This window comes from Acyrthosiphon pisum, chromosome A2, assembly GCF_005508785.2.
Source record: "Acyrthosiphon pisum isolate AL4f chromosome A2, pea_aphid_22Mar2018_4r6ur, whole genome shotgun sequence".
NCBI classification, from domain to species: Eukaryota; Metazoa; Arthropoda; class Insecta; order Hemiptera; family Aphididae; genus Acyrthosiphon; species Acyrthosiphon pisum.
Window position 1 is genome coordinate 90,394,818 of NC_042495.1, and position 13,506 is coordinate 90,408,323.

The 13,506-nt window shown below is 38.2% G+C and overlaps 1 protein-coding gene across 1 annotated transcript; it reads right to left on the reverse strand.

Annotated features, from left to right (window-relative positions):
• Positions 1–3,139: 3,139 nt before the first annotated feature.
• Positions 3,140–11,223, reverse strand: LOC115034164. The gene is made up of 2 exons (XM_029490015.1): positions 10,659–11,223; positions 3,140–4,955 (listed from the first exon to the last, which is right to left on the reverse strand). Exons 1-2 carry the CDS (start codon positions 10,700–10,702, stop codon positions 3,140–3,142), a joined length of 1,860 nt encoding a protein of 619 aa, XP_029345875.1. The 5' UTR covers positions 10,703–11,223.
• Positions 11,224–13,506: the final 2,283 nt, after the last annotated feature.

Sequence of the window (13,506 nt, forward strand, 5' to 3'; positions counted from 1 at the left end):
CTAAAAATATTTATAACAAAATCGCACAGACTATAATAATATGGTCGATATAAAGTAGAAGAATTCCTACATACCATATAAAAATATTTTACAAAAAATATGTAATATTTAAGTCATTTGAGTAGGTATTAATTATATTATCAGATACACACATTTAGATTATGAACGGCCTTTATATTCTATAATCAATAGATTAAATAATATACATTCTTATAAGCTATAAGTCATTTGAGTACACACCGTATACTAAAATAAATAAAGCATATAATTTTTAATGCGTTTAATTCTTTTTATAAATCATAGAATAAATATACATAGATTTAAAAATATATAATAATAGTTATAGTTATGGTAATGACTAATGATACAAAAATACGTACGGAAATGTGTATAAAGAATAACAGATAAATACTTTAAAATTAAAATCCATCATCACAGAACATTAGTTAATATAAATATTGTTCAAATATACTTCTACTTCTAGAGATCAATATAATTTGTCAATTAAAAATATTCTTAAGACACCAACAAATATGATATATAGAAAGTATTTCTAATATAAACAGTAAACTTCCGTCTACCAATATATGTATTAAAACGTACACTTACATTAAAACATTTTTTTTTTTTTTTTATTTTTTTTTTATTTTTTTAAAAGAAATATACCATCTGTACCCAGAGACACAATAAGGATATGGGCTAATTTACAAAAAGGCGTGAGTGAGTTGTTGGAAGAAGCCACCCAGTAGTGACACTTCCTATTGACTTTTATATTTTTATTTATTTATATTTTTTTTTTTTTTTTTGGTAATTAGTTAAGGAGATCTCTGCACCATTTCCTTTTTAGTCGTCGATGAGGATTACCAGGAATTTCGTTTGAAGCTAATTCACGGATTAACGGATTTGTGTGGGATATGAGACGATTATGGAAACGTTTATAGAAGTGTTTTGCTTCTTCTTGAACAGTTTTTAGACGGAGATCAGTGTGGAGGGTGAGATTTGATATGTAAGGGGGAGAGTTTGTAATTTTTCTAAGTGTAATATTTTGAAAAGTTTGAATTTTTTTAAGATTTGAGATTTTGGCATTGCCCCAAAGTTGAATGCCATAGGTCCATATAGGTTTGAGAAGAGATTTGTACAATAGTAGCTTAGTGTTTAAGTTTGTGTGTTTATTGTTAATAAGGAGTGTTTTAAGCATGCGTAGCCTGGAATTCAGCTGTGAGCGTTTAGTTTTAATATGTTGTGCCCAAGTGAGACGGCGATCAAGTGTTAGCCCGAGATATTTAACCGTAGGGGTTGAGGGAATTTGGATGTTATAGAGAGTTACCGCCGGACATTGGGCTTGTTTAAGGGTGAAAGTTGTATGAATAGATTTGGATTGATTGATTTTAAACCGCCATTTCCTGTACCAGTCCTCCATTTGGGAGAGATGATTTTGAAGATAAGTGGAAGCTAAAACAGGGTCTGCGCTAGTTGATATTATAGCTTTGTCATCTGCGTAGTCCGCCACTAAGGTATTGGGCATAGTAGGTTGGTCTGAAGTATAAATATTGAACAAAACTGGGGATAGAATTCCTCCTTGCGGAACGCCAGCTCTAATGCCTGCTATACTAGAATATGCAGATCCATGACGAATTCTAAAGTAGCGATCTTCAAGATAAGATTTAGTGAGAATGTAATATGTTGGGGGTATGCATTTCTTAAGTTTGGATAGCAGCCCTTCATGCCATACTCTATCAAAAGCTTGCGAGATGTCAAGGAATGCGCATGTGCAAAATAACTTTTTTTCTAACGCAAAGGTAATAGCATCAACAACCCTGTGAACTTGATGAATGGTGGAATGCTTGGAGCGAAAGCCAAACTGATTGTCCGGTAATATATTATTTACATTTATGAAGGGAAGAATGCGTTTGAGTATGAGTCTTTCCAGAACTTTGGCAAAAAAGGGGAGCAAGCTAATCGGTCTATAGGAAGAGAGAGAGTCAAGGGGTTTGCCTGGCTTTGGAATTAGGATAATTGTAGAAAACTTCCAGATGATACTCTGAAGTTAAATATTATTCTTCTGAGTATAGTTTCATACATCGTTTTAGAGCATTAAAAGTTTAAATGAGCGAATTGGTCAATGCACTAATGTCATGCAACTATACTCGTACTTCGCAAAATGTAATCTACTCCGCGTCTCCGCTAATTATAACTTTAAATACTTATAAAGTCATAAGTTATAATTAATGAACTACTTCTCCAAAATATGATATTTATACATTGAAATACTCCATATAAATTATATTATAACAGAATATTATATGATATAATATTCTGTTTCGGAATACGAAATATTGAGGTAGGTAAGTTAAATATTTTATTACCTATAAGCTATAATTACAGAATTTATGCAATTTCATATACCTATTCTGTTCTATAAATATTGAATAAGTATCAGTGAATTATCATTGTCCATTGAAATATTTATATAGTAGGTATACTATTTAAATATATTACTAAAATACATAATATAATCAGTGCTATTAGCCATTAGGAATTTAGCCATTTAGGTACCTAGTACCCATAGGCGTGTTTACGGGAGGGGCCGGGTGGGCACTGCCCCCCCTCCCCCCCGGCAGACTGTGCCTCCAACATAAAATCATGCCAGGATAAAAAAAAATCGTGTGTACCCTGCAGTACATATAGATTTTGATTAATTGTAATTTTTTTAGTTACGCATTTATTAATTAGTGATTATATGATCATTATAATATTATGTTCATCAATTCTTTATAACTACATAACTGTTGTAAGCCCGGTTGAATCCGTGCTTACAGAGTTCGCGGTTTGTCGTGCGTCTGGATTTAGCCAACTAGTACTTTCGAACTGAGACGTTTATTACAACGTTGGTTAGGTTTCCCTTAAATAATTTACACTCGACTGTTGGTTTTAACTACTGGTTTTTATTGTACACGTTATAATAATCAAAACTAAAGACAATCTCGTAGCTCTACGTAATACAGACTGACGATCGTGTGAACCCACACGTCCGCTCATACCCGATATGCTGAGTGAGCATAACCGTTCGGCGCGTGCAGGGGTTCACAACACCCCCGGGGCTAAACGAAAGCCCTGTTGTCCTATGGGCTTCCTATTTTTAAATTATTTCGGGCAATAGACTTTTCGCCCTTGCGCCTGTTTTTATGCAAGCTATAGGCTCTGCCTCTGTATTGGTGCATGCTGTTGAAGATAGGACGTTAGGACTTCCGGTGCCCCCGGGTTTCCATTTATTTTTTAATGTACTTAATTTTCTATGCAATACATATAATATAACTATTATAATTAGAATTATTATTATTACAATTATAGTCACCGTTGTCGTGGTGTAAGTGTGCCTTTGTTGATTATTATTGTTATTTAGCTCGGCGGTTATCTGTTCCTGTAAGGATTTTAAATCTCCCGCGTCCCTAGCTAAATTTTTGAAATTATACTGAATGCCCTTATTAGTTGAAATATGTCGTCTATCGACGCCTCCGGTATTATTAAAATTAATTGGAATTATATTTAGAGGAATATTAGGGAAAAAGTCAATGAAAACTTTTGATTTAAATTTTCGCGTGGGAATCAGTATGGTATTTTTTGTGTATATTTTACATTTGGGGTTGATACTTATTTTCCCTATGTTGTTTAATGTTACTCTTATAGGTTTTATATCGTTTTCGCATGGTATTGTGATGGCTTCGTTTTGAACTACGAACAGCCATGTATTTTCGCCTGCTAGTCTGTGCCAGACTGTGGGTTTCGAAAAGAGAATTTTTTTGTTGCAATTATTGGGTATACTAGGTGGACTATTGAAAAGACTTTGCTCACAATTTTGCAATTGGTCATTGACATCGATGGGGTGTTCGTTTGGACAAACGAAGGCGTTTTTCAGAACTATACATTCTGTCAGCTGATGTTCCCCGAATGAAATAAAATTCCTTTGCGTTTTGTCCACTGCTAAGTATGCTGATTCAGCTTCGATTACAATAACTTGATCCTGAGTTAGCTGCATAGGTAGCGGTATGACTTCGTAGATCATAAATCTCATTCCATTTGTGACGGGTATTTCGATAGAAAAAATTAATGTGTCATCCACACTTATCACTGTAACCGTAGCTATTTTGAAAAAATCTGATATACTATTGGTAGTTATTTCTAACGGAAATTCGGAATTTGGCGGTAATTTGCTTTTAATATCACTCATTTGTTGTGTGATGGTTTTCGGACTCATTATACTACTGTGGATATGTCCGAGCGTTGCATAGTTAACAATGTCTACCAAATTTTCTACCTCTATCGAAAGAAGGTTGATTGTGAGAATAAGGTTTGATTGCATCTCTGTTATCCGCTCATGTGTAATTAAATCGTCGACAACTTCGGCTTGTTTCATCACACTCTGCATTGTCTCGTTGATGTCGTTCACCGTATTTCTAATTATTGTGGTCTGGGATTGCATCAGATGAGAAGTGGACAGCTTGAACCGGTTGAACTCATTTATTTGGTTGTAGAACTTTTCAGCATCACTCTCGTCACATGTACCGAAAAGTACATTAGCTACTCTACCGACAGCGTTAAATAACCCTCTTTTTTTTATGTCGTGCGCAGTTTTATGAACTGAGGATAAAACACGTAGACGATTGCTTTCAATTTGTTTCATAATAGCACTGGCCTGGACTACAAATTGCTCGCAGGCAGCTGTCGTCCCGTACAATTTTTTGCATTCCTGGGTTACATGTTCTATTCCCTTGTCGATCATCCGCGTTTGTTCGTCGTAATTTTTGAGATTTACATAGGTCAGTAGGTTCCAGTAAGAGTCCGTTATGCATAGGTTTCCCATAGCGTGGTAGTACATCGGTGGGCTATCGAACTGCGTTATGTTGTATTGGTCGGAGCATCTCGATAAGGCGATCAGTCCGTTGACGATTGTTATCCTGCAAAATTTGGAGTTTGAAGTTCATGTAGAATTTTGTTATTTTTACGAATAGTTACAAAGAATGTTAATACTATAAATTATTCCCCTTCCAATTTATGTTACTGGTTAGTATAAAGATTTTATATGTACATTTTTTATAAAATGAAGAACTAAGATTAGTATTGTTATTATTATTTTTTTTTTTTTTGCGTTTTTTTTTTTTTTTTTTTCTTTTATTCATGGAAAAGCTTGACGTCATTAATGTGCGTCTTCACTTCCCGACGTCCCTTCTTTATTATTATGTTTTCGGTGTTCGTACGTCCGACTACCTCGAACGGGCCTTGCCAGTTCGCGCTGAGTTTGCCCTTCTTCGCATGCCATTTTGTTAACACCTTGTCCCCAACATGCACTGTAATTGGTTTTGCATTCCGGTCGTAAAGTGCCTTAGATTTCTCCTTCTTCTTCACGATAGTGTCACGCGCGGTGTCGTGTGCGCGTTGCAGGCGTTGTTTCAGTTCGTAGCAGTAATCGTCGTAGTTGTACCGTACTTCTTCTGTGCGCGAATGAGAATTCGGGACTTCGGCCGGCCTGCCGTAGAGAAGTTCGTATGGTTGACGTTCTGTTGTTGAATGTGGCGTAGTGTTGTAGACGAACATGGCAAAAGGAATGTACTCGTCCCAGTCTTGAAGGTTCTTGTCCACATAGTGACGTAAGTATTCTGCCAGCGTCCTATGACTGCGTTCCAGCGCCCCATCCGCTTGTGGATGATACGCGGTGGTGTGAAACTTTTCTATCTTTAGTAGCTTACAACATGACGTGAACACTTTGCTCAAGAAGTCAGAGCCTTGGTCGCTTACGATGGATTTAGGCGCTCCGTGGAAACATACGAATTTTTCGACAAACTCTTTAGCTATTGTATTGGCGTCGTGCCTAGGTATCGGTATGGCAAGTGAATATTTGGTTAGGTCGTCTTGTATAGTGAGGATGTAGGAGTTGTTTTTATAGGATGTGGTGATTGGTCCGACTATGTCCATGAATATTTTCTCGAATGGAGCTCTGGCTGTAGTCGTGATGACCATAGGTTGTTTCACGGTGTGATTGCTGGCTTTGTTGACCTGGCAAGATTGACATTTCTTGATAAATTCTATTACATCTGCCTTGAGTCCCTTCCAGGAATGTTGCATCTTGATCCTCCTTATTGTCCTGGAGATCCCTTGGTGGCCTCCTAGCACTCCATTATGGAATTCTTCGAGAATTTTAAGTTTCTCTTCGGGGCTATAACTCTGGTGACTGTAAATCACTATTTTTATTCGTGATCCTTTAAATACATATTTTATCATGGCCTTGACCTTGTCCCAATTGAGTTGGTCCAGTCCACATCCAATACGTGGCATAGCGATGTGTGAGATCAGTTCTTGTTCTGCCTTGCTTCTAAGGTTTTGGAGAGTTTTGTACATATTTTCGTACGTTGGTTTATGGAAACTTTTCTCCTTTGTTATTAGATATAACAGTTTTTGGCCTTCGTGTTCCAATTGTGCTATTTCTGTTACTCCCTTTTGTTGTCCCTTGAGTACGTCGGTATGTCCAAAACGTCGATTGAACTCCAGGGCTATTCCGCGGGACTGGTCTAAATCTTCGGATACACAATGAGCTAGTGCATAGTCTTGAGTCGCTTCGAATAGATCCCCTTCTACCTCGATAACTCGGTGGTTAATTACCGGAGAGTCGTTGCGTGCAAAGTTTTCGTAAGCACTTTCCAGGTAATTAAAATATTTTATGTGTGGTATCCTACTCAATGCATCCGCGTTGGTGTTGAGAACTCCCGGTTTATAAATTATTTCGTAGTCATGTTCCTCTAGCTTGAGCCTCCAGCGTATGAGTCTCGCGCCTGGATCGGCCACTGAAAATAACCAGGTTAACGGTCGATGGTCAGTGATGATGTAGAACTTGTGCCCGAATACGTAATGTCTGAATTGTTTTACGGCCCACACAATGGCCAGCAATTCTTTTTCTGTAGTGTTATAATTTACCTCCGCTTTGTTAAGTGTTCTTGATATATATGATATTGGCAAATCCGATCCCACTCGTCCTTGGGACAACACGGCCCCGATAGCCGAATTTGACGCATCTGTGGTAATCAGAAATGGCTGAGAGAAATCCGGGTGTTGTAGTATTGGTTCCGTGGTGAGAGCTCCCTTAAGCGTCTCGAAGGAGTGTTGGCACAAGTCCGTCCACTCGAACCTCGCTTCTTTCTTGAGAAGCGTGGTGAGTGGTTTAGATATTTGACTGAAATCTCTGACAAACTTTCGATAGTAACCCGCGAGTCCCAGGAAGGATTTAACCTCCTTCGGGTTGCGTGGCACTGGAAAGTTAGTCAAACACGATGTCTTTTTAGGGTCTGGTTTTATGCCCTCTTCAGATATAATGTGACCTAGGTAATTTACTTCTCGTCGCATGAATTCGCACTTGCTCGGCTGCAACTTGAGATTATATTGCCTCAGACGGTCAAATACCTCCCTGAGCCGCTCTTCGTGTTCTTGAATCGATGATGCTATCACTATCACGTCATCCAGATATACAAAGGCCCGGAAACCATTTATACCCATTAGTACTCTGTTGACCAGTCGTTGGAACGTCGAAGGTGCCCCTTTTAGTCCAAAAGACATTCTTTGGAACTGAAAATGTCCTTGGTTGGTACTAAAAGCGGTCTTCTCTTGGTCCTTAGGGTGTAGTGGTACCTGGTGGTAGCCGCTCGCCATATCTAGGCAGCTGAAATACTTTGCTCTACCTAGTTGATCTAATATTTCGTTGATGTTGGGCATTGGGAACGCGTCGCCGATGGTGAGGCTGTTGAGCTTTCTATAGTCCACGACCACACGGTATTTTTGTTCTCCCGAAGCGTTGACCTTTTTTGGCACAATCAAGAGAGGTGCGTTCCAAGGGCTGTCACTCGTGGTGATTACCCCGTCGTGTAAGAGTTCGTTTACTTGTTTATTTATTTCTGACTGCTGCGAGTAGGGAAGACGGTAAGGTCTTTGGTGAATCGGCTGTGCGCCCTGTGGTATTTTAATCTCATGTTGCACGGCATCCGTGCACGAGATGGTGTCACCTTCAAGATGAAAAATGTCCGCGTACTCGTTACAGATGTTTTCTACAGACTTCCTTTCTTCCTTGTTGGCGTGGTCTAATCGCAGTGTTTTTTGTAACAAATTGATTCTGTTCTGTCGGTTATCGGCCCTCTGTATGCTAAATATAGTCTTAGCTTGTGCTTCGTCGAGCAGCTGGTGTGATAGCTTGTTCAAGTGAGGTGGTTCCATTTGTATCGGCACCTCCCTCGAGTTAGCTATGCATATCAGTACCTGTCCGTTTTGTGCCGTATTCAACACATTTCCGCAAAATAGGTCCTCTGCGAGCTGTTGTGAGTGAATTAGAACGTCTTGGTTGTCTCCGACGACGTTCGTGGTACAGACTGGTATCACTACCTGGCTGCGCGGTGGTACAGTTATCTCGTTGGTGGAAATGTCCCACGTCAATGTACCCTGATTGCAGTCGATTACAGCCTTTAGTTGTTCCAGGAGTGGTCGTCCCATGATCCCGTCCTGCGGTATCGGGAAAGCCATTGGTATTACCTGGAATTCGGTAGGCTGTGTAGCATTTCCGATGTGGATGTCCAGCAGGACGGATCCCATCGTGGTGACCGGTGTTTTATGAATACCTTGGAGGCTATAGGTCCGGTCAGTATTCACCTTTACATTATCAGACAAAGTGTCCAGTTTTATTAAGTTTAGGTCAGCCCCCGTGTCTAGTAGTAAGTTTGCTGACCCTTGGTGGCATTGGGGAATGTCCATTTTGGCGTGGTTGTCTACGAGTCCGATTGAAATGACGTAGACTCCTTTGCCACTGCCGTGAGCTTGAGGTTGCGCACCGTCTGTTCGCCCTTCACAGACGAGCGCCCGTCGTTTCCCGACGTGCTCGAAGATGTACTTTGCCCCTCTTGCCTTTTCTTTTTGCGACATTCTATTATGTCATGACCCGGAATTTTGCAGAAGTTGCAATAGGGTTTTTTTTTCTTTTCTCCCCCTCCCGTGGGGGATCCCGTTTCGGACTTCGCTTGAGTATGAGTCGAATTGTTGGTTTTTCCCGTCTGTGTGCCTTTAATAAAACGACAGTTTTCTGTCTGGTGTGTATTGGTTTTACATCGGCTACAGTATCGGGTCTTTCCTCCTGGTTTAGAGTTGTTGAAGAAACGTTGTGACTCCTTGTCGGATTTATACACTCGTTCTTCTTCCAAACTCTCTTTTATTGCCAATTCCAATGACGCTGGTTTACCCGCTTTGATTATCGTTTTCATGGGTTGCCTTAGTCCTTCGATGAATATGGCTAACGTTTGTCCCTTAATGTGTTCTCGGATAGTTATGGCTTCGACAGTCGTTTTTCCTACGACACTTGCGTTGCAGAGTTCGTGGAACAATGTTTGTACACGGGTTGAGTAACTGCTGACCGTATCTCCCTCTCGCTGACGCGTCGCATTTAATTCAAGTTGAACATGAGTGGCAGTCCGTTGAACGCAGAATTCTTCCTCTAGTAAGGTTTTAAGTGATTCCCATTGCTCAACGTCCCGGTACTGCGTGATCGCATAAGCGTTCCCGCGTAGTTTGGTTCTTATGGCTTTTAACAAGATCGGTCTGCATCCGTCGGAGACACTTGTCATGGCGATTTCACAAGCGCTAATAAAAGGGAAAATATCCGATGGTACTGTGCCATCGAAGCACGGGATTAAACGAAGAGCTTCCCCCAGTGCTAAAGCCATATTGGACGTATTTACCGTATTTATTGTGTTAATATTATTATCGGGCGTCGGCGCGTCGTTGCGCGCGTCTGTGTGTGTTACTATAAACTCGACGGCGTGTGTGTTGGTATATGGGTCAGTAGTGTTATCGCGCGTGTTATTGTTTACCGTAGTAGTGCCGGAAACCGCGGCGGCGGCCGCTGCTACGACGTCGTCGAATGTGTCTTTAGTGGCAACTGAAGGGGGGGGGGCGCGGTGTTGTTTCCTACGCTTTGCACCGCTGATGGTATGTCGGGATTATTGCTGACGAATGCTCTAGTGCGAGGACGGCTGTTGACGAAAGGCCTAGGTCTAGAATCTGCCCCTACTCTACTGTCGTCGCTATCATAAGCAGCGCCCGGGATGTATTCGTCGTTGGAGTCTTCCGTCGACATTCACCCCTCCCTATTATTTAAGCCGTTAGGTATTATTGCCGTATGGAACGACCAGCCCGCTATTCTCTGCACGGCATGCATAAATATTTTATAATGTATATGTCTAAATTCGCACGCTCCCACGTAAGAACATATAGATTTTTTTTTTTTTTTTTACACTTATATCACGACACCGGTTATAATGCTTACATCCACAATTTTATACATAATATAATATACACACATCTATATATATATATATATATATATATATATATAAAAAAAAAACAAATGTTACGACTATCTATGTATATGCCCCGTGTTATACCACGAATACATTTACTCGTGAATAGAACAGACGTATATATATAACATTTTTTTTTTTTTTTAAATAAAGAACGTGTGGCTTTGTATAAAATAATATTGATATTAATATTTTAATATTTAAATTATTAAAAATTGTTTGTTCTTTAAGTTATTACCACCACGTTTGCGTGTTATTTTAGCTACAACGACTCACAGTAACGTTGTCTTCATCTTGGGCGATGGGCACCGAGTCTGCATACTGACGTCTCCCTTGTTGAGTAGACCAAATCACGTGACTGCTTGGCTGCTTGGTCACTCGACTGCTTGGCTGCTTGGTCGCTTGAATTGATTGGTCGCTCGGAAGAGTTGACTGCTTGGCTATCGTGTAGTCCGGAGATGTTCTAGTTAATTGGCTCCTTGACGAGTGACAACACCCCACACCTGACACCAATTTTGTTGTAAGCCCGGTTGAATCCGTGCTTACAGAGTTCGCGGTTTGTCGTGCGTCTGGATTTAGCCAACTAGTACTTTCGAACTGAGACGTTTATTACAACGTTGGTTAGGTTTCCCTTAAATAATTTACACTCGACTGTTGGTTTTAACTACTGGTTTTTATTGTACACGTTATAATAATCAAAACTAAAGACAATCTCGTAGCTCTACGTAATACAGACTGACGATCGTGTGAACCCACACGTCCGCTCATACCCGATATGCTGAGTGAGCATAACCGTGCGGCGCGTGCAGGGGTTCACAACAATAACAATACCTACGCATATCGGAGTTTTCTAAATTATAATTAAAATTATTATCTTGTGTTCTTTCTTTATAGCTATTACTGTTATTAGTGTCATACCCATACGTACAGACGTACAGTACGTACCGTGTCTTTAGCTTTAATTTCTTATTAGTTATTTCTTACTTATTTTGTTCAACATTTAAAATGACTCTTACATTCTCAGTACATGAGTACATCGACATGGTGAAATGTTACTTCGGAAACAACGAAAGTCATAGACAAGCTGCTTATAGTTATGGAATTGAGTATCCTGATCGTAAAAAACCATCGTACAATGTTATAAACAGATTAATGTCTCGATTTTTGGAAACAGGTAAAATTACATACTTAAGTTATAATAAAATTGCAAATTTTGGTATTTGGATAGGTACGTCCGGACCGTTCTACACGATTTAGAGTCAAATAAGCGACTGGTTCTTATAATAGTAATATCCGTGAGTCTTATAAGCGACGTGGTGTCCACTGTAGGTACATATTTCGAAGAACCAAATTAATTTTTTCCTACAATAAGCTTAATATCAAGTAGATATTAGATAGCGGGTGTTAAGCTGTGTACCTATAATTGAGTTATTTTATTGATTTCTTAATTTTTTTAATAACTTAATTTTAACTCTTAGGTAATGTCAATGAACGAAATAGGCCAGGTAGATCTCAGAGTGTTACAAATGTTGATAACACCATCAACATTCTTGGAAGTGTAGAAGTAGCTCCAAAATTATCCGTACGTCATAGGTGCGTGGAGGCTGGAGTAAGCAAATCATCCGTTCATAGAATGCTCAAAAAAAATAAAATAAAGGCATATAAAACAAAATTTGTTCAACAGTTTCATGTGGGTGATGAAGAAAGACGTTTTCAATTTTGTGAATGGGCGTTACATAGAATTAGTCACGACCCACTATTTATAGATAAATTAATTTTTACCGATGAATCTACTTTTATCAGACATGGACAAACAAGTAGACAATGGACGTATCACTGGTCTGACGAAAACCCACATGATTCCATAGAATTTCATGCCCAAAATGTAGAAAAATTAAATGTTTGGAGTGGAATTTGGAACAGGCAGATTATCGGACCCTTTTTTTATTGAAGGCAATTTAAACGGAGAAAAGTATAGAGATTTATTAGAAGAACGTGTGTGACCAATAATTTCTCAATTAGTTAATATAAATAAAATAGAGCCTATTTTTATCCAAGACGGTGCGCCAGCACATAATTCAAATACTGGGAGAGGTTGGCTGGACTAGAACTTCCCGGGAAGATGGATATAGGAACAAGGGGTCCAGTGCTCTGGCCACCTAGGTCTCCCGACTTAACACCAATGGATTTTTTTCTATGGGGTTATTTGAAAAATCTTGTGTATCCGTCGTGTTCATTGCCTGATCTCCGTCACAAAATTGAACAAAATGTTCAAAATATTTTACCTGAGACATTAGAAAATGTTAAAAACGCGTGGGTCCAAAAACTTGAACTCTGTGTTACAAATAATGGAGCTCACTTTGAACATTTATAAAAAAAAAATGTAATACATAATTTTCGTTTTTATGTAATAAATTTTTTTTTTTTGTTAAAAATATTATCTGAATTTTAATTTTAATCTTTCCTAAAAGCTCCACTAATAGTTAGATATTTACAGATTAACATAAAAAATCATACATAAAAAATCGAGATTGATTAAATCGAGTAATTCGTGTTTTGATAGGTAACAACTATTATTATAATTATTCAAAAACATAACTTGCTCTAACTTGGTCAATTTTTATTCAATTTTTATATTTTTTTTTTTTGAACTGTTTTCAAAATATGTTCAACAAAATGGCTATCTTACAAATTTTAAATTCTTAAATGCATAAAAATTTTTTTTTTGAATTTTTGAATTTTTTAAAAAAAAAATTGAATTTTATGCCAGTCAATCAGAATTTTCATACTTAGTATTGTAAAAAAACCCGCGTTTAAATGTATTGATTTCCCATGGAGATATTAAGGGTGATACGGGACTTATGGGACATACTGTATATATTTCCCATAATATTTAAATCTTATTTCTATTCATTCCCACAGAGCATTTTGAAAATAATAATATTTTCAATATATTCGAATTAGGTTTCATTGTAAATATTGGTTTTAGAATATTGTAAAATTATTTTGAAAATATTTGATCTTTAAATATTTAAATCCAAATATAATCAAAACATTTTCAAAACAATTCATACCAAATATTATTTAACAATTTTCCATAATATGTTTTGAAAATATTTGAATA

Excerpts from the sequence above, each read along its gene's own strand:
- LOC115034164 (XM_029490015.1), bottom strand. The coding sequence starts at position 10,702 with ATGCAGACTCGGTGCCCATCGCCCAAGATGAAGACAACGTTACT. Across the intron at positions 4,956-10,658 it reads AAGATGAAGACAACGTTACT|GATAACAATCGTCAACGGAC; the intron begins GTGAGTCGTTGT and ends CAAATTTTGCAG.